Here is a 20,796-nt window from a genome sequence, read left to right as displayed (position 1 = left end):
CCCATGAAAACGACATAAAAACAAGCTATGCATTGCATATATGTACATATGTATGTTTGTTAATGCGATTGCTGAAACGACTTATTCATTATATTTTAGTTTTTTAGCTGGTGGCAGATTTAAAAATCAACATTTACATTTTGTATTATGTTAAATATCGTTTTTCTAATATATCTAAATATCGTAAACTTCTATCAGACCGCTGTGCAACTTAAGTTTCTAGCATTTGCGATGTATTTTTTTGTATTTTTTGTTTGCATGCGCATATGTAACTTAAATCGTTCAAAATGTATGTATGCATTTATGTTGCGATGTGCTTACAGGCACATTTATTTTTAAATTTTCGACATTTTTAGGCTAGTAATAAAAGCTTACTTATTAATATATACATATGTATGTATATATTTATACACCAAATTATAGTTAATTTGTTCTATCATTATATACAAGTAAGTTATTGGTATTTCACAGACGTGGCGTATTACGTTTTACGCGAGATAATCATATTAGTAATTGTCATATTCATTGAGTTTAAGATGAATAGTATATAATAATTAATACAAATTCCAGCATACTGCTAAATCTAATAAACTTAATGTAATGATTTCCGTAGTACATCATTCATTTATGGTTTTCTTTGTTACAAAGTTCACATTTTTATAACATAATAATTATTATGTTTATATTAAAATTTAAAATAAATTATTTCATTACATTTTGGTAGCTAAATCGCTAAGTGCAACCATTGTGATAACACGACTGTCGTTATTATTTGATTATTAAATTCTAAAACGATTCTTTTTTACAAATTAATATGTCAAAAATTACGAATAAAAGGAGAGATGAAGAGATCGGTATAAATTTAATGTATTAATTTAATAAGACCACACTATCATTTTTAAAACTACTAACTTGTAGGAAAAATAATATTTGTATATATTAAATGTAGCGTGTTAGGCATTTTACCAAAAATTTACTATACTCTCACTTCACTGCTACTAACACACATTGAAACACATATACCTACACATATACATCTGTATGTAAATCGCAAAAAATTTGGAATCAATACTTAAACAATTTAATTTTTTAATAAATTTCCGTGCTTTTATTATTTTCCAATATGCGCTTATTAATTAACTTATATGATGATCCTTACTATCTAGGTAATTATGTATACCATATATGTACATTTAAAAATATTACAAGAATAAGTAATAACATACAAATTACACATACTATTTTATTATGATAATCCTTTAATAACTAATTTATATGTATTTTTTTTTTTGTTGTTTTTTTGTTTATGTTCTACTCTATAGTTAGTTATTTATACACAATGCATACTTTCTTCATAACTTATTTTGTAGCTTTTTAAATTTATTTCACGAACTGTGCAATTTTCGCTATGAACAGTTCATTTGCTGAGAGTTGGCGGGCGCGGTGATCTATTGGGCGAACAACAAACTCCTATCCAAGCGAAAATTATGCAGGTCAAAACATAAAATATGTGTAGACTGCGCCTACAACTTAAACTAACCATTTTATATATTGTATTTGTAATTATAATTAAAAATATGTAGCTTCATAAAATAAGTTCCATTCAAATTTTTAATTACTTTCAAATCGTGTTTTTTTAATAATATAAATATTTTTCATTTTCAACACCATAATTTCATCTTGATTGAAAAGAAATTGCTCTCCAGCATTTTTAAACTTGTAAAAATGGCGGATATCAAGTCAACTGCTGGTAAATTATTTCTTTATCGAAAGGAATAATTGCATAGAATTATATAAAGACACCAATGCACTTTTCATAGCCACAGGATTAATACAAAGTATATGTGTATTAGAAAATATGTTTGTTTTTAAATATTGTATTATGTCATAAGTGTTAAATTATAATTTGATTAGAAATGCTAACATTTTTCGGTGTATGAATTATCACACAACCAAAAACTAATTCATCTAAAATTAAGTATTATCATATAAAAAGCTATCACAAAATATAACTAACATGCATACAGTACCACTAGCTATTTAACTATGATATTTCTAATGTTCACATTTTAGAAAATAAAGTAAGTTACTAAAGTTTTAAATTACGTAAAGGTAATGAAGTTAGTTAATCGTGTAATATTCGCTGCGGGTGCAGGTGCGAAATTTGTGACGGCTTTTAATGAATGAAAGGCGATCGAATCTAGATTCCTTTAGAAATATGAATGAGATGTAGGTAGTTCGATAACAGCCGATACAATGAACCTTGCTAAGGTGCAAAAATGTTCACAAGGACTAAGATGCAATTGCAACTAGTTTGAAGTTATTTGCAAGTTTTCTGATGTTACTTTGTATTATATTGGCTTCTAATTTAATTCTATAAAGAAACGAATTCTTGTCGTTATTTTAAATGATTATTTGTTGAAATTTTGGATTTAATAACACAATTCACTGGTAATGCAAATTTTAAAGTACGACTCATCATGTTGGATGCAATTCATTGTCAAGTACGGTTGTCTTTAATGAAAAATAATAATATGAATTTGCATGAAAGTTAGCATTAAAGTAGTCAGCATAGTGCAATAATATTACCATAAAAGTACAAATACTGAAAAGGCACATTTAATATTGTTACTGAATGTCATATGAAATAATATATACGCATTAAAACACAACGCTTATAAGCGATGACGATGTTCTAGAAGTTATTCATTTCAGGTGTGGAAATTTTAAGTTAATAGCTGTTTTCTCATGAATTATCAATGTAGTTCAACGTTTGTATGTGAAATTTTGTGAAACAATTTCAGCATAATATTGGACATTTTTCAAGTTGATTTCAGTGTTCATTAATTATTGTTTAATGTAAAAATTGAACGTAAGCTCGCAAAGTAAATATTTTTAAAAGTTCATTTCAATGAATGTGTGGCTATTGAAAAGATTTGCACATATATAAATTACTGCCAGACAATTTTTTATTTACCTTCCTAAATTGGAGCTTGTTTATGCTTCTTTTTATTGGTAAATATTTGTTTCTTTTGTTTAAATGTAACTAAAACATATACATATATATTATTTACTTAAAAAATACATATTTACAAAGTTTCCATGTATTTCCTAGTATTGTTTTGAATATTTGACTGGTTTTGCCACCATTTCTTCTGTTTATACAAAATTATTTTATATTTTGATTTTACCTTTTATTCTTTTACAATTCTCAAAGTGATAATAATAAACTTTTTCGTCTTATATTAGATATACATACATCTACATATGATTTATGGTATATTATTAATCATTTAAATTGCATTAAAGTATCTCTATATATAGAATATATCAGTGTGTGCATGTAGTAGTGTATTCGTTCAACAGTATTTTAAGGATGAGTATAAATCAAGTAAACTCAGAAATAAAAAAAAACCTAAATTTAAGATATTGCTAAATGTGCACAAATGGCCGACCACAAAGGATTTACCTTCGAAATAACATATAAGAGATGAAAGTACAGCCAATATTTTAATCATGAAGTCTAAAGTCATATAGGTTTTTTCTTGTAAACGATTTTAGCATCACAAGAAAATCTTGTCAAAAAATGTATTTTAATATATTTTGCATGTGCTATTGGTTTTGTAATTAACAGGATTTTAGTAACCGCTTTTTATAGTAACTATACCATACTTTTTTTTGATCGATCATATCTATTTTGAGTACTGCTTGCATGCATCTAATGCATCTTTCGGCAAATCATATTATTACTCTTTAAATGCTTATGACAATAAGGTATAACTTGGTGCGATGGAACGTATGAACGTATGATCATAACTTCAGAATGTTCTAAACACTATTCTTAACTATGGATATATTTCAAAGAAGCAAATAAATTATAAACCTAACTTTTAGAGATAAGAAAACTGAAATCAATAACTTCAATTGTGATGCCTCAAAAATAAACATAAATAGTAAAAAAATTCAACCAAATATTTGAAACAAAGATATGATTGATTAACCTGTACAGATGTATAATTTCGGCTTATCTCAGTAATAACGTGAATACATCTTGTTACTGTTGTTGCTGAACGTGCTAGTGGGTGCCTGCAACTGTTAATTACTACACTAGAGTTGTTCCACAAACTTGGTCAGTTGATCAGATGCGTCGGCAACGGCTTGACCGGGACCAGCACCACCGACAACTCCACCACCAACTACACCGCCAACGCCGACGTCCTGTGATACACCACCTGGCAGTGGTGATTGATGTGGCGCATGCATGCCACCAACATGATTATGTAGACCTCCATCATGTGGCGGACCGGGCGCTGGTGAATGACTCATTACATGATGCGGCGATGGTTGAGCGCGTGGTGAAGCTGATGGCCCACCAGCTCGTGGCGATGGCGCGGAACGTGGTGACGGTGTAGGTTGCGGCGAACGTATAGGCGGTGAAGCGCGCGCTGCTGACTGCATTATTTGTTGTTGCAGGGTATGTGGCGTAGGCGGGCCCATTACATTAGGACCGCCCACCATGCCGACTCCGGGTCCCCCCACCACACCACCTGCTTGCATCATTTGCTGCTGTTGTTGTTGCTGCTGCTGTGTCACAGCACCTGGCATACCCCCCATTTGTTGTTGTGGTGTGGGTGGTTTTAAACCTTGTTGCATAGCCGCAGCGGCTACTGCATACTGATCACCTGGCCCACCAGGGCCAAAGTTACCACCGGTAAATTGTTGTCCGCCACCACCACCCATTTGCGGAGGTGCGCGTTGACGTTGAGGATAAGGAGGCGGGTAATTGGGCATCGGCATCTGTCGCGCTTTAAACCATTGCACGTTAGGCATCTGTGGGAGATAAAGAAATAATTTTTTTTTTTTTTTTGAAATTTACCATTGACTTTGTGCTAAAAAATATCAATTTACCGGTCCTTGTTGCTGCATGTTGCTAGACACTTGCTGCTGTTGTTGCATCATCATGGGATTTTGCATGCCTGGCATGCGCTGATGTGGGGGCCCAGCTTGTTGTTGAGGTTGCATCACCACTTGTTGCTGATTCGCTTGAGACATTTGCTGCTGTTGGCTCATCATGTGTTGCAATTGTTGATTTTGTTGCATTACTTGTTGTTGTTGTTGCTGTTGTTGTTGTTGTTGCCCATTACCGGCTGGACCGCCCCCACCGCTTCCACTAGGATTCGGTTGGCTCTGTTGACGTTGTTTAATGATGGCGGCCATTATTCGCGGATTACGTTTCAAGACTTGCAGTATCTGTTGGTTATCGTGCGATGGATTGTTTTTAATCTTCTGCATAATAAGCGCAAGTTGAGCTTCATTTAGCCCCTGACCACTGTCAACAGGTGCATTGTGCTGACTACCTTGCGGCCGAATGCCACCACCGGGCCCACCAACCTGGCCGCCAGCGACCATGCCTCCCATGCCACCGCCAGGGCTGTTTATTCCTCCAACACCTGTACCACCAGCATTATTACCCATATTGCCAACTGGCCCTCCAAGCATTTGATTCGAGCTGCCGGCTCCAACCATACCCATCATATTCTAAAACGGAGACAATATTATGTACTATATTCAAAATCATATGTTTTCTTTTACTTACCGGCTGCATTGTATTCTGTTGCATTTGCACTTGGGTTTGGTTTGGTTGTCGCATTCCTGGATTGGCATTTCCCTGATAACGATTACCGCCACCCCATTGATCCATTGGCATATTATTACCCATAACAGTATTTACACCACCTGGGCCCATTTGTCCAACACCAACACCGCCAACGCCAACATTTCCCACATTGCTTCCAATCATACCACCACCAGGATTGCCTTGATTAGGCATACCTCCTATGTGACGTTGAATTACTGGAGGCGGCATGGGACCACCTTGTTGTCGCGCAGCTTCCTCTTGGACCTGTCGTATAAAAAATGTGATTTTATTAAACAATCAATTGCTAGACAGTAATAAAATATGATATGTTCAACTTTACAAACTTTATAATAATCTTTGCTTACCTGTTTAACAACTTGCAAAACAGTGGGCGAAGGTGAATGACCACCTCCTGGCTTCATTCCAATCCCAGGTTGATGGGGGTGCGGTGAAGTCATACCTCCACTCATCTGTGCCGACACCGGTGAGGGTACAGCTACTGTAGATGGACTCATTCCACCAGCAGCATTCGCTGCCATTAGAGCTGGTTGCCCAGGCATATTTGTTTGACCAACATTTACACCGGGTACACCTACACCCACACCAACACCAACACCAACGCCAACACCAGCGGGTCCAACAACGTTGCTAGGCACTACAACTGGACCAGCTCCAACAACTGGACCACCTGCTAAAGCTGCTGGTGTAGTCACGGTGCGAGTCATAAGAGCCATGCGACGGCGTAAAAGTTGTTGCTGTTGTAATCTATATTTGAAGATATCAAATTAATGTCCATAACAAACCAAAGCTAATCATTTAGATGCATTTAAAAAATACATACTTTTGTTGCAATTGTTGTTGTTTGAGCTTGTGTTTAATATTTGGACAGAACGGAACTGGGCATTTCTGCTCCTGGCAGTGCTTGGCATGATAGCAACAAAGCGCAATTAATTGTTTGCAAATTGGACAGCCACCATTAGTTTTGCGTTTGCAGTTCTTTGTATGCTGAACGACCCGTTTCATCTTTTGACACGAAGGCAAGCGACAATTGGCATCACGACACTGACATGCGTGTACCAGTGACTGAATGCATCGTTGAATGGATTGTTTCCGCGCCTCTTGAGGGTTTGCTTGTTTAAGATCGGCTGGTGATGAGCCATCATCAATGTCCAAGCCAAGTTTCTCCATTTTATGTGGATGACCAACTTTTTCCTTGCACACCGAGCAGAGATCGAAGTCCTGTGTGAAAAGAATTAAAATTTGTAATACATAATAATAAGCAAGTTATATAAAACAAAAAACAAATAGGTATGCACTCACATCACAAACTGTGCAGTGATATCTTGTTTCCACTGCAGTTTTACAATTGTTACATGTATAGACGAACTTGTCTTGGCCTTGGTTATGTAGTTCGTACAGCATACATAGCGTCGAAAACTGAGCACGACGAAGTGATGAAAATTCAAAATGCTTGTCTCTTGCCAATGTTAGGAACGCATCTCGTCCATCCATCAGATCACATGCTAATAATGGATCTGGATCTTGTATAGGCTGTAAAGTCAAGAAAAATGGTTTGAAGTCAATGTTCGCGCAAATACTGATAAGAAAATCTTCGGATTGTAATCGATGCAATGAAAACAGCATAATTGTGGGGCAAGTAAGAAACAAGACAATGAATACTGAGAATACACCTACCGCTAAACTTGCAGCTGATTGTGCCGAATGCAGGCGTATCACAAAGAACACCTCCTTGTGTTTCTCCATTGTGGCATAGATCTTTGCAGAGAGGTCATTGCCTGTCTGTTGTTCATTGGTCTTCTTGTTGTTTTTACGCTGCGCAGCTTTGGATTTATTGGATTTCTTTGCTTTCTTCTGACCCTTTTTCTTTCCATCACCACTAACTTCATTGTCTTCAATTGAAAATATCTGCGAAATGAATGCGAAAAATAATATAAATAATAGTAGAATTTAGAAAACAAAAATCTTACATTGGCTGCTGCAGCAGCTTCTGCTGCTTCGGCTTGTTTGCGTTTCTCCTCTTCCTCTTGGTCTAATTCTTTGATACTTTCTTCCAGTACATTTGGCCAGAAATCGCCTTCAAAGTAAGGTAACTCAGCGGCTGATGTCAATTTGTCTTCCATTGCTTGTTTCAAAATATCTTTGTAATCCTGTATAGTACGTTCAATCATACCCTTGTCTAACATCTTTTTATACCATTCCTGCAAACGTTTTGGTTTAGGTATTTTCTGATCCGTCGGATGACAATGGAATATATAATCGTCGCCCTCGGAAGGTGGGCATGCCCAAATATGCGCCATTGTGTAACCTAATTGTTTCACATAATCCATATAACCCAGCAGTATCTCATGATACACTGCGGTTCGATACTGACGCGGTTTAAAGAAATGTACCGAATCTAAATAGGCAATATATACACGTCGCGTGTTGGGTTGTGGACATTCGGAACCATATTCTTGTACGTGCATGCCAAAGAAACAAACGTCAACTCCGTCCACCTCTTCAAATGCAAATAAAGCTTTCGCCCGATAAGGAAATTCTGAAGACATTTCCGCATTATCAACGAATCGTCGTCGCATGCCCGGCTTCACCTCTACACATTTATCAGATGAGGATACAACCCTTATGTGTACCTCACCAGCACCAGCTTCTTTCTTTTTCAAGAAATTATTGACACGTGTTTCTATATATATACCAAGTTTTGTGGTGGGCAAACGTTTCGCATTGAATTTGTTCTCCTTTCTTTTGGAATTCTTCTTCTTCAAGCAATTGTCACAAACGAAACCACCTGGCCAAATCGTGTCAAGCCAGAGGACACAAATTTGATGCTGCTTGCGGCCACATTCCTGACAATCTACAAACGGCTCAAGCTCTAAATGATCATTCTTCATCTCTCTAAATTGATCTTTACGAATTTGCCTAATGGGTACGCGAATAAAATTGTAACACATAAATAAAGTTATTAAAATTAAAAATTTTCGGTGTATTTGTAATTGGCTCTAAGTATTTACTTACGTTTGAGACTGCTGCGGATCGTCGCCGAGAGTAACAGTGTCTCCTTGGATGTCGTTGAAACATTTTTGGCAGAAGGTGTATCTGTTTGAGGCAACACCATAATCCTTTAGACTTTAGTATTTACAAAAACCAATACGAATTTCAACAAATTTGTTAATATAATTTATTTATTTATATGATTTGTGAATGATTTCATCGCGTCCAAACAGTAAAGCAAACGCAGAAGTAGGAGTAAATGATCGGTTAAACATCATAAGAAAGCACAAAAAAGCAATGACATTTGATTTGTCATGGGATGTTTTGTTCCGTGTGTTCATATTTTTTTGTGATAATGTTGAATGGGTAAGGGAGTGGAAATAGGGAAAAGAGGAACGAACGTTGGTTGGAAAAATATTAGTAATGCACGTATATGGGAGCATGTAGTACACATCAGTAAAAAAGTGCGCACAGAGGGAGGTGGTTAAGCATTTGAGTGAGCCAATGCCACAGCAGTTTTCAAAACATTGTTGTAAGTAGCAAACGATCAGCATTTAACATCAGCAACAGCGGTAATAAATATCGATTATTTTGTTGTTACACCATAAGCAAATGTGTATGATCATGTTGTAGATATTATTTTGTCGATGGTTGTTGATGAATAGATGTATTAGGACGTTACAGACGCACACAAAAAACCATTACCACATATGTTTTAATGGATTTTGCAAAGGAATAGAAGAAAATAAAAATAACAAGGTTCACATTAGAATTGTTTGGTTACAAACTATAAATAAAGGTAATGTCACTAAATTACATATAAAAATTAAAATAAATACAAATAAGGATTGTTTATTTTTTAGTAAAGCTTTAGAACATGCATGCAACAATTATTATTATTAAATGCCTTAATTAATTCGCATTCGAATTTGTAACCAATGCCCATAAGTTTGATAAGGTATGTGATCAAATGGGCGTTTTCCACTAAATTCTTTAATAGTTTATATTTTATTTGAAAAAAGTGGAATCTTCATATATATTTGACGTGTTTGGTGTAAAAAAAAAGTGTATGAAAAATTTATACTTGTCTTATTTATACGTATTTCGAGAAGTTTGCGAAAAATTTATAAAAGACGCAGCAGATACCGTTTTATGGTGGAATTAAAAAAAAAACACACACATATTCAAAAATATAATTCCTAAGGATTCTAAATTATACTTTGAAAATTCTAGATGGGGACATTCAGATATGTTCGATCTACGAATAACAAATAACGATTTTTGAGTTAAAAATCATAAAAAAACATAATTTTATTTTTTTTTTCAGTATAAGTAAAGTCGCATTTTCAATTCAGTTCATATAAAATATATAAATATTTGAAATCGTACTATTTAGACGAAAAGGATACGCAGTAAGTGGGCAAGAATTTTAATTATATTGAAATTTAATTATATACCTCAAGTACCTATAATTTGATCATACATTACCAAATATTTAGTGGAATGCAATTGCAAATTTATATACAGAAAATAGCGATTTTAAATATCTCTTTTCAACAAAATACGATGCAATTTAATTGTGATACACTACAAAAAAATGTTGCTCCAATATTTCAGATACTTTTTTGTTTTATAAGTTTGTTCATATAAGTTTAAGTTTGAATTGCTGTTTATTTAACATACTATTTATCATTCCATAAGAAAATAAGATAACAGCTCAAAACTTAATCTTTAGGTTTTTACAAGATGAAATAAAAATACGATTTAAAATAAATATTGTTTTATTAATATTTCATCAAAGTTGGATGCTAAAATATTTTATCCATTAGAAATTATTTAGCTATCAGAAATACGATTACATTAAGTAAAAAATTAATCGATTGTAATTTTCAAAATTTGCAAGATTCTCTAGAATGTTCCTCATATTTGTTTTGCTCTCTCAATATATGTACATTTGTTAGAAGACAAGGAAATGTATGCCCACTTAAACCAAATGAATAATATCACAATAATTATTTTTACAAGAGGTGTCTAAATCAAAGAATTTATTATTAAAGGAGTTTACATACCTATTTTGGTAACTGTAATACTTGGCGTCCCGTGGTATGGTACATAATTGCTTTCCAAAACAACATAGCACTTGCGGATTGAATGTATATTTTCGACCACAACAGTAGCCAAGAGCTTGCATTACCGGATCGATTTCTTGCTCAAATACTTCAGATAACTAGACATTGATTAAAACATATGTAAAATACATTATATTAAAAGATTCGATGTTTTTTCTATTATTTTAAACTTACCTTTGTGCAGTATCGATAAACACGTGAAGTTTTACGATTATATAGCCATGCATTATCAAACATTAGCCACACATCATCGACATACTCCCACGGATCATTATATTTGCCATTCATTAAATTGTTGCGAATGGTTCCCAAGTCCATGGGTTTCTTCACAATATCAAAGTAATCTGGTATACCAAGTATTTGTGGATCCACGGGACAACGGAAAGGTGCTGATTCTGGTTCATGACGCATCAACTTATCTAGTGTTGGTAACAGTGCTTGTTTCAACTCCTCTGGATTGAATACTGAAATAAAGATCATGCATTCAACTATTTTATACCGATTACTTTAATTTATTATATAACTTACCGCATTTCTTTTTCTTATCGCCAGCATTAGGCATCAATGGTTCTGGTACTACAGGTTTTGTTTCTGACTTGACTTTGGTATCGCCGTCAACTGATGTCTTTCCATCATTTTTACAGTCTACAGTGCCAGCATTGCCCATTCCGCCAACACCATTTGCGGCGTTGTTGTCGTCAGTGTCCATTGGTTCACTTTTTATAATGCCATCTCCGTCTTCAGTCTTTATTTCCACTTTCATGTTGGTACCGTCATTATTAACATTTTTACCAACACCAGCTGAAGATTGTGTGTCCATTTGAGAATTGTCTCCACCACCGCTGCCATCTTCCATGTACTCTTTCTTAATTTCATCTTCTTGCTTAATGGAATCCAATTTTCCTTTGGATGCGTTACCGCTTTCACCACCGGAATCAGCACTTGGTGAGGGTGGAGTTTCATCATTATCACGAGCAGCTGCTTCAAGCGCCGCCATTTGTGATGAAAGATTACTGCTTGATGTAGGACGTGAACTCATCACAGTCGATGTAGTAGTAGTTGTGCCCACTACACTGACACTATTACTACTATTGTTGTTGCCACCTTTACCCATCGATAATTGTTGTTGTTGCTGCTGTTGCTGCTGTGACAGAGTAGGACCATTATTATTTGTGTTAATGGCATTAGGTTTCGCTGACAACTGAGTATTTGAAGATGACGCAGTTGTCGTCATTGTAGTTCCAGTACTGCTCATTGGCACACCTACAATAGTGGAAGCTGTACTAGCATTCACCGATAGTGGCGTTCCAGATGTTGCCGATGCCGGGGACGGTGCCATAATGGGAGGAGTACTGCTAGCTCGTTCACTCAGGGGTTGCATAAGGGATGTTACTGATGGTGGATTGTTGGAAGGTGTTCCTATTGGACCATTCGAGACGAAATTTGGTGAGGGACTAGGCGCGGCTACCATAACACCTGTTGAGGGGCCGCCAGTTGTGGTATTCGCGCCTACCGAATTTCCACCTACTAATGACTCAAGACTAGTAGGAGTCGGTGGCATATTTCCCACTGAGCCCATATTTTGTTTCTGTTGTTGTTGTTGCGACATTGGCGAAGGAAAGGGATTTTGTGGTTGTTGCTGCTGAGACTGTTGTTGTTGTTGTTGCTGTTGCTGCTGTTGTTGCATATGAGAAGCAGGATTGTTAAATGGTGATTGTGGTAACAACATATTACTCTGCTGCTGTTGTTGTTGCTGCGCTTGCAAAAGCCTTTGCTTCATAATTTCGGAAAGTTGTTGCGCTGATTGTGAACTATTCCCGCCATTGGCCGTGATAAATTGTTGTTGCTGACCAGGAACAGGACTTGTCAACACACCACCACCGGCGCTTGCTTGACTAGCTGGAATTACTTGGACACCATAAGGAGACAAGACCGGACTTGGTACGACAATACTTTGTGGTGTAGATGTTGGCATTGCCCCCATGCCACTGTTTGGACTAGGTCCTGGCGGACCAACCAATAAATTGCTTTGCTGCTGTTGTGGAAACTGCATTCTCTGTTGTTGTTGCTGTTGATGCAAAGCTAGCAAATTTCCTCCAGGAGAATGGCCACGTATTCCTACCATATTTTGACCTGCTTGTCCAGGCATCATACCCACATTGCCCGGGGCTTGTCCACGCATTTGTTGCTGCATCATACCAGCAGCACCTAAGGGTATACCTTGGCCTCCACTAGCACCCATGGGACTGATCAAAGGTCTAATTTGGGTTTGTTGAGCTTGGGGATGTCCAGGAGGAAGTTGTTGACCAACTGGTACTGCATTACTCGGACCTGGCCCTTGCCCAGCACCGGGACCTCCTGCTCCACCGGATCCTTGTTGCTGTTGTTGCATTATTAACATTTGCTGTTCTTTTCGTTTAATGCGTTTTTCTTCCAACTCTTTTTGTATCTTGTAAATTTTCTCAGCCAGTAGGTGGTAATATTCTGACCGAGACTTGGCTGCCTCATACATGTCTTTCTCAACTTTTTCAGCATAAGAAACCAAATTGGCCATACGTTTATCAGCCATGGTTGTAGGATCAGACGTTGGGAATATCGCTTGTACAAGTTTATGGACAAGGTGTTTTCGTAGATCAGCAGTCACCGATTCACGCCAGTCTCTTTCTTCTGTAACGGCACTATTACCTGCGCTGCCATTACCGCCCTGTGAAGTGGTTGCACCCCCACTGGATGAGTTATTACTTTGAGCGTTCACCAAGCCACCGGAATTTACAGTTGCTGTACCAGGACCACCAGCTGCGCCAGAATTATTATTACCGCCAGCGACTCCTCCAGGTCCGCCACCTGGGCCACTTACTGTTGTTGAATTAGCCATAATGACATTATACGACTGCATTTTCATCTTTGCCAACTCTTGCGCTCCCACCAACTGCTTGTTAGGCGGTGGCCCATTTCCCGCAGTTCCCCCCATGTCAGCTGAATTGCCAGCGTTATTAGCACCTAACTGTGCATTGTTAAAAGCGGAATTGTTATTAATATTATGAACATTAACTGATAAAGGAATGTTTGATTGCTGTGATTGTTGTCCAACATTTTGTTGATTTTGACCAGTATTGTTAGTGTTAGAACCGCCGATCAAACCAGCTAATTGTGGGTTGTTATGACCTCCGCTACTTCCGCCCTGTAAAAGCACTTGTTGTTGTTGCACATTTTGGTTTTGCTGTTGCATGCCGTTATCCGGCCCTCCCGCTCCACCAACCATCATATTATTGCCCATGATTGTATTAGAATTCGGCCCTCCACCGCCTATGCCACCTCCGGGTTCACCAACCTGACCTGACATTGGTCGCCCTATCGGTCCGCCCCCTAGCAACCGAATACGATTTAATTGTTGTTGTGCATTCACTGCATTATTTTGAAGCATGTTAGCTCCAGGTCCGGAGTTGGAAACTGCTCCTTGCATTCCCAAACTATCAAACCGTCTGATTTCCTGATTTTGGTTCTGTGCGTTTTGTTGTTGCATTTGTTGAGATATGTCCACGTTAGACTTCATACAAAGTTGTTGATTTGGACCTCCAGTCATTCCAACTTGGCCACCATTTCCAGCAATAATATTTGTTCCACCAGTATTCTGCTGCGGTATCCCAGAATTTTGCGGACCACCACCCCCTACGCTAGTTCCATCTGACTGCTGTTGTTGTGGTTGTTTTACAATACCTTGTAACGGTTGGCTAGTGTTTGTATTTGCATTAGCGCCACTTGCATTATTGTGGAAACTCTGTTGCTGGCGGAAAGGAAAACAAATAATACAATCCGAACGGGTACAAGTCTTGTAATGCAATAAAATTTGACGAGACGACGTGCAATGCTGAACGCTACATTCTTTGCTCTGTTTACAGTTCGCCATATGCGCCAGCACATCTTGCATAGATTTGCAATAGGGAACTATGCATTTTTCACGGTTAGGGTTCAAAGATTCGCGTCGGTTGCACTTATGCGCGTGCAAGAGAAGCACCAGTTGTTGTTGTATGTGCTTTTTTCTCTCTTCCGAAAGGTGTTGGCCGCCACCACTAGATCCGCTGCCTGTGCTGCCACCGCTACTTCCACCAGCCGTACCACCACCAGATTGTTGAGAGGTACCAGGTTGTTGTTGAGAATGAAGGATTTGACCTCCAGGTTGCGGCGGTCGTGGGCCTCCCATAACACCACCTTGCGTTTGTGGTTGATTTGGACCCATTTGTTGTGGCTGTTGTTGTTGCGGACCACCTACCAAACCCTGAAGGGTTCCATCACCAACAACACCAGCCATTCCAATGGGTACACCGGGTCGGTTGCCCTGTTGCATTGGGTGAACACCACCGCGTTGTGCCATTTGCTGCGCCAAAAGTTGCTGTTGTGGATTATTCGGGTTTACATTAAGTCCACCCTGGGGTCCACCAGGACCACCATAATTTCCAACACTTCCCACCGCATTTCCATAGGGTCCATTCGGTCCGACTGCTACATTACCGCCAACCATATTTGCCATTTGACCTGGACCACCGTATGTAAGATTACCGTTTAACACATCTGCTCGTTGAGCTACACAGTGATTTGATCCCATACAAACGAGGGACAAAATAAATATTGTTAGGGAATACGATAATGGAGAATTTTAAACATATGTATGTTGTTTAAATAATTTGATGAATGATTTTTAATTTTGTAGTGTTTAGATGCTGCGAAAATCAATTTCAGCTGTCAGCAAAGAGATTTTTTAGAAAGATAAGCAGAAACTTATAGGATTGGAACATTATCTTTAATTCGGAAAGTATTTTAACATATTTCTTCACTAGTACAATCTCACTGATATTTTTACATAAGATAAAAAATTTTCAACAAATATTCTCAAAAAAATCTTATTAAAGGAATCGATTTAGGGGTTATAAAATATTAATATAGTGTTAACTTCACAAGAAAATTCTAAACGAAAAATAATATAGAATAGTGCAGTAATAAAAGTAGAAGTGTGTAATAAAAAATATACCTATATTCGCAGCTTTAATAAACACGGGTCGAATCACTGTGCGCTGTATGTTTTTGATATTATGAAATGTAATAAAGAAACAAATAAAATACATACCCATTTGCATATTTGGATTCTGCATTCTCGGACCACCGCCTGGCCCAACACCAGGGCCGTTACCAGCCATTAAATGAGGATTGGGGCCACGAAGTAGATGTTGCCCCACCATTCTACCCATCATCGGACCATTTTGTAGACTTTGCGGATGGCCAGGTCCCCCTCCTAAATGCATGCCCTGATTTGCTCCACCAACAGGACCCATATTTCCGACGGGCCCTACCCCACCAGGTCCAGCATTCATCATACCACCGGCACCTGCACCTATTTGTTGTTTTAATGTATTTACCATGCCTGCACCGCCACCCAAACCACCCAAATTGCTATTAGTAATCACCATACCTCCTATATTCCCCTGAGCAATTGTGTTCATGCCTGTGGAGTAGAAAATATTAACAAAATATAATTATAAGTATTAAAGTTATTATAATAAAAACAAATACACATAAACCATAAACAGTTGTACAATATATTTAAGAAGACTATTATCATGTTCAATTCGTAAATCAAGACAACCTATTGTGGAGACAAACTACAAAGTCTATAAATCAAAATAAATAATTAATTTCCATATAACATATTTTACTTACCAGGCATTGTATTTATTCCTGGAGTACCGTTGTTGGATATCGACATTGACATTGAGTTAACCATACCCATTTGACCACCAACTACTTGCATGCCTGCTGCGTTTGGTGACTGCAAGTTAGGCGATTTACTTCCCAACTGATTCATACCAGCTGCGCCCATTGGATTACCGATCATTCCTGTATTTTTATTACCCTACAGAAAAAAATTATAACAATCAACATCTTCTAAATTTTTAAAATAAGCGTACTTGTTAACAAATATTTATAAGATATTGGACATTTTTAATTTGGGTATATAGAGTATATAAAGGTTTCCGGTTTCCAGCGTATATTCATTAATTATATGTTTTTATTGTTTCCAATATTAATCAGTGTTGGGGCAAGTATATTTTTTCATTGATACAATCTTATAAACGATTTGTTTTTTCTTGTGAACTTACCTGTTGTTGCAATAACTGCTGCAGATGTTGATGATGTTGCATTTGACGTAATGGATTGCCGGGACCACCTTGGTTTCCGCCTGTGTTATCATCGCTTGCGCCATTCATTTGTGGTCCACCTGGGCCAGGACCTTGTGCAGGAGGTTTGTTGGGTCCACCGACTACGTTGACACCAAGACCTGCCCCTGAACCTCCTGGCCCACCGCCACCGCCAAGAGGGTCTGGCCAATTACTATTGCCAGTAACTAATTCATCCGGTAAATCATCTTCCAAAACTGAAACGTAATCCGCTAAAGAGAATTAAAAACAAAATGTTAAATTTTATTCAAATATATCCGTATCATATGTCAATAATATTTTACTTACTTGGATCCATTTTAGTCCGCTTCTGCGGTGGTTCATCCATATGATCAGCCATCATTGAGACGCCTTTGTTATGATCTCTATTTTGGTATTAAATTTACGTAAGCTTGTACAACTTTACGCCGATTTCACTTGATAATTTATGACTTGCCTTATTTTTTGTTGTTTGTTTTAAATTCAAAAATTTTCAAGCGCAATATCAAAGCTTATTTTGAATATCTTAATAACGACGAAATTATATAAAAATTAAAAAAAGTTGAATGTTTTAATTCAAACGGCGGAAGGAGAAAATTGCTTTCCGGAAATGGTTTATTAATTTTAAAAACACGATCACTCGACACTGATGCTTTTCTTGAGCTGCAGCGGCTGTGTTGACATTAGCAGAAAGGGTCAAAACTTTCCAAGTTTGAAGTTTGTTTATATAGGGTTGCACTCTTTGAAATCGCTTTCGCACATTTAAAAAATGTTTCAACTGAGTTAAAGCGTTTTTGGCGACAGCGATCGAGTGCATTTTGTGTCTGAAGTTATAAAGGTGGACCGAGAAGTATCGGTTATTTATTCCGTTTCTTAGTTTACCTCCTACGTTTCTTCAGTGTAAGATGATTGTTTTTTAAAAGTTATTAAAGCAAATTGTAAGTAAATAAAGGTTAAGTTCATTTTTTATTTTCAATCGTTTATTGGCACTTGACACATTCCTGCTTTACCACTGTTTGATGAACCAACATTTTTAAACGCCGACGTTTATCACCACCAACATCTTTTGAATCAATCATTGCTTTTGTTGGCAAGGTTTTTGCGCCTTTTTTTGCAATACAAAACTCCAAGAATATAGCGATATTTAATTGCACATCAACTGTAAAAGGAGTAAAAAAAAATTATTACGTTTCTTTTCATTTCGAAATCTTATTGATTTTGTTTCTGTTTTCCTTTTTATGCCACAATTATTTAAAAATAAAATTTTCCTATTTGTTAGCGAACTAATTGGGAGAAAAGTAAATAACTTGACGACATTGTAACATCTTCCGATTCAAAAATTGTCACTATATGTTTTTCTATCAATTAAAAATTTAAATACATTTCAGGAGTAAATAAATGGCAGTGATGTTGCTTGACAAATTCCTTCAAATTGGCCAAGCCACAACGATCGCAGGCAAATGGCAAATAGCATTAATTTTCTCTGCGACTCGTTCTTATTTTATATCAACCGACCGCCCGCTAATACATTCGTGTCATTCTCTCGTATATGCGACCACTAATTTGTGACTAGTGGGACCGTATGCATATAATTTTTGTTTCACTCGTTTGCTCAGATAGCCAGAGTTGTTGCCATTTTAGTGCGCGACAAGAACCAACTTATTTGTGGACAAAATTCGTTGATTTTGCTATGTAACTCGTTTGATTCTTTCTTCACAACTCGTTACTTTTCTACTGACGGACTTTTGCTCCACAAGACTGTGCTTGCTCGTTAGAGCCCTACTACCACAAGCCGAACAAATCGCTCCCATCGCGGTATACGAAACGCAAACTTTGAGTGTGTTGCTTTTACTACTACACTTGCATGACGACCACCTCGAGCAACGAGTGTGAGCAGTATTAGAAAAAGAAAGAAAAACAGACAAGCAATGACTGAAATTTTTTGTCGCTAGTTTTCACGTCGAATCGAAAATTTCTATTTGCAGATTTTTTGTTTTATTAAATTTGATTTAAAGAAAAAATTCGAAAAACTTTACAAAAATATGCGAAATTAAAGAAAAATTTTAATTTTATTTAAAAAAAAATTAACATCATGTTCTCACTTCAGATATTTATTGAAAACATTGTTTTTGTCCGCACAATTTATTTTCAATTAAAGTTCACAATTTTTTGTTATTTTGAATTTTACTCATTTACTTTTTGCATTTTTTTTTTAATTTTTGACAATTTTTTAAAATCTTTTCGCAACAATATAACAAATATTCAGTCCGTTTGCTCCGCACCAGCAAAAACTCAACTGATTTCGCGAACGAGTAACGACAGAACTAGGAAGAAAGACTGAAATTAAAAGAGTCGAGTGCGATTTGCGAGAGTCAGCGAACACCGACAGTCAATGATGTATACTCAAAGCAATTGATCCCAACTAAATTTATAAAGGGAGTTTTTATAAACATTTTACAATAATAAGAAATTTTAATTTTCTCTTCCGCACCAATACACAAATTATTTATTTTTTTGCAAAAATAAAAAACTTCAAAACACTATACCGTAAAACAAAAACATATTATTTCATTTATTTTACACACGCTCAAACTTTTAACAAGAATTCCCTGTTGACCAGAAATTATTGGCATCACTTTTTATCGAAAAGCAAGTGTAGGAAATTGATACAAACTTCGTCTGTACTCGGTTGTTGAACAATGTAGCCCGATGGCTAAAAGAGACAGTATATGAGTAATAAGCAACGATTATGTCTATGCAACATTCACACGAAAACAATTATAGTTGCACTCTTCCAACGTATTGTAATAATATTTGGTCACATTTCAATTTCACTATCTAGCTTTTTCGATTTTGACATAAATAGTGAACAGCGAGTACAATAATAAAGCGAATTTCTATGCACATTATACTCGTTGAACATACACAGTTACACCGCTTCTGAATCGTATGAGAATAAATCAGCGAGTTGCAGCGAATATTTAATTGCGATTTATACAAATATTTACCCCATATTTAGACAATTTATACACATTAGAATGTGCATTACTATCGGAGAAATGTTTTGATTTATTAAAATATGCACCAACTTGAGTAAACTTTTACACAAAATGTATCTTAAAAAACTTTAACATTGTACATTGTAACGAGCTGCGAAAAATCACGACGAATTAGAAATGCACTCACGCATACGAACTCACCCGAGAGAAAATCGAACCGAAATATTAACAGAGCGAGACAAAAGCTTACAATATTCTTCACAATTGTGTTTCTGCGACATTTGTAATATATTTTTTGTAATATTATTAAAAATAATATCCCACAATCATAATAAAAGAATTAAACATATATGTATTTGATATTATTTATCTGACCACTATCGCAACTATCACTGTAATGCCACGACCATGTTCGCGCACACACTAACAAAATGGCGGCTCTACTCAATGGCCCTGCTATCCGCAAGTAAAACAGAGATGTCCATATGAGAGGCATTGCGAGTGTTGCCATCGTTAATTTAAAAAATCGGCTTCAAAACACCAAATACAAACTAAATTATGATATAATTTTAAGTTTATCTTAAGTTTAACCATGGAGATAAATATGGATTATGTAATTGTTTAGGAATAATTATTATTAAACCTCAAAATGAACTTTGTTTAAACATATGTATATTAAGGATAGAAGCATATATAACTATGTTATATGAATCTTTATACATATATGTGTATTTGCGAAGGAGAACTGCTTATATCACGAGTTATGATTCTTAGTGGTAAGGAAAGAAAAATTCGTTTAGGTTTTCCTTTAT

The 20,796-nt window shown here is 36.5% G+C and overlaps 1 protein-coding gene across 6 annotated transcripts; it reads right to left on the bottom strand.

The window, feature by feature from the left end:
• Positions 1 to 169: 169 nt before the first annotated feature.
• Positions 170 to 20,303, bottom strand: LOC120774974 (histone acetyltransferase p300). 6 transcript variants are annotated; one of them, XM_040104868.1, is made up of 18 exons: positions 19,994 to 20,303; positions 17,443 to 18,144; positions 17,295 to 17,371; positions 16,929 to 17,218; positions 16,489 to 16,681; positions 15,899 to 16,273; positions 11,305 to 15,357; positions 10,951 to 11,240; positions 10,717 to 10,874; positions 8,672 to 8,782; positions 7,627 to 8,575; positions 7,334 to 7,564; positions 6,959 to 7,189; positions 6,480 to 6,877; positions 6,004 to 6,403; positions 5,597 to 5,902; positions 4,909 to 5,538; positions 4,108 to 4,830 (listed from the first exon to the last, which is right to left on the bottom strand). In XM_040104868.1, the coding sequence occupies exons 3-18, from the start codon at positions 17,347 to 17,349 to the stop codon at positions 4,108 to 4,110; spliced, it is 9,393 nt and encodes a 3,130-aa protein (XP_039960802.1). In that variant the 5' UTR covers positions 17,350 to 17,371; positions 17,443 to 18,144; positions 19,994 to 20,303. The 6 variants fall into 6 exon arrangements, with proteins under 6 accessions (XP_039960803.1, XP_039960804.1, XP_039960805.1 ...); XM_040104869.1 differs by having other exon boundaries at positions 170 to 4,830; positions 17,295 to 18,144; XM_040104870.1 differs by having other exon boundaries at positions 170 to 4,830; positions 8,672 to 8,752; positions 17,295 to 18,144.
• Between the last annotated feature and the right edge of the window lie 493 nt (positions 20,304 to 20,796).

The sequence above is a fragment of the Bactrocera tryoni genome, chromosome 4, assembly GCF_016617805.1.
Source record: "Bactrocera tryoni isolate S06 chromosome 4, CSIRO_BtryS06_freeze2, whole genome shotgun sequence".
NCBI lineage: Eukaryota > Metazoa > Arthropoda > Insecta > Diptera > Tephritidae > Bactrocera > Bactrocera tryoni.
This window is presented reverse-complemented; position numbering and strand designations above follow the sequence as displayed.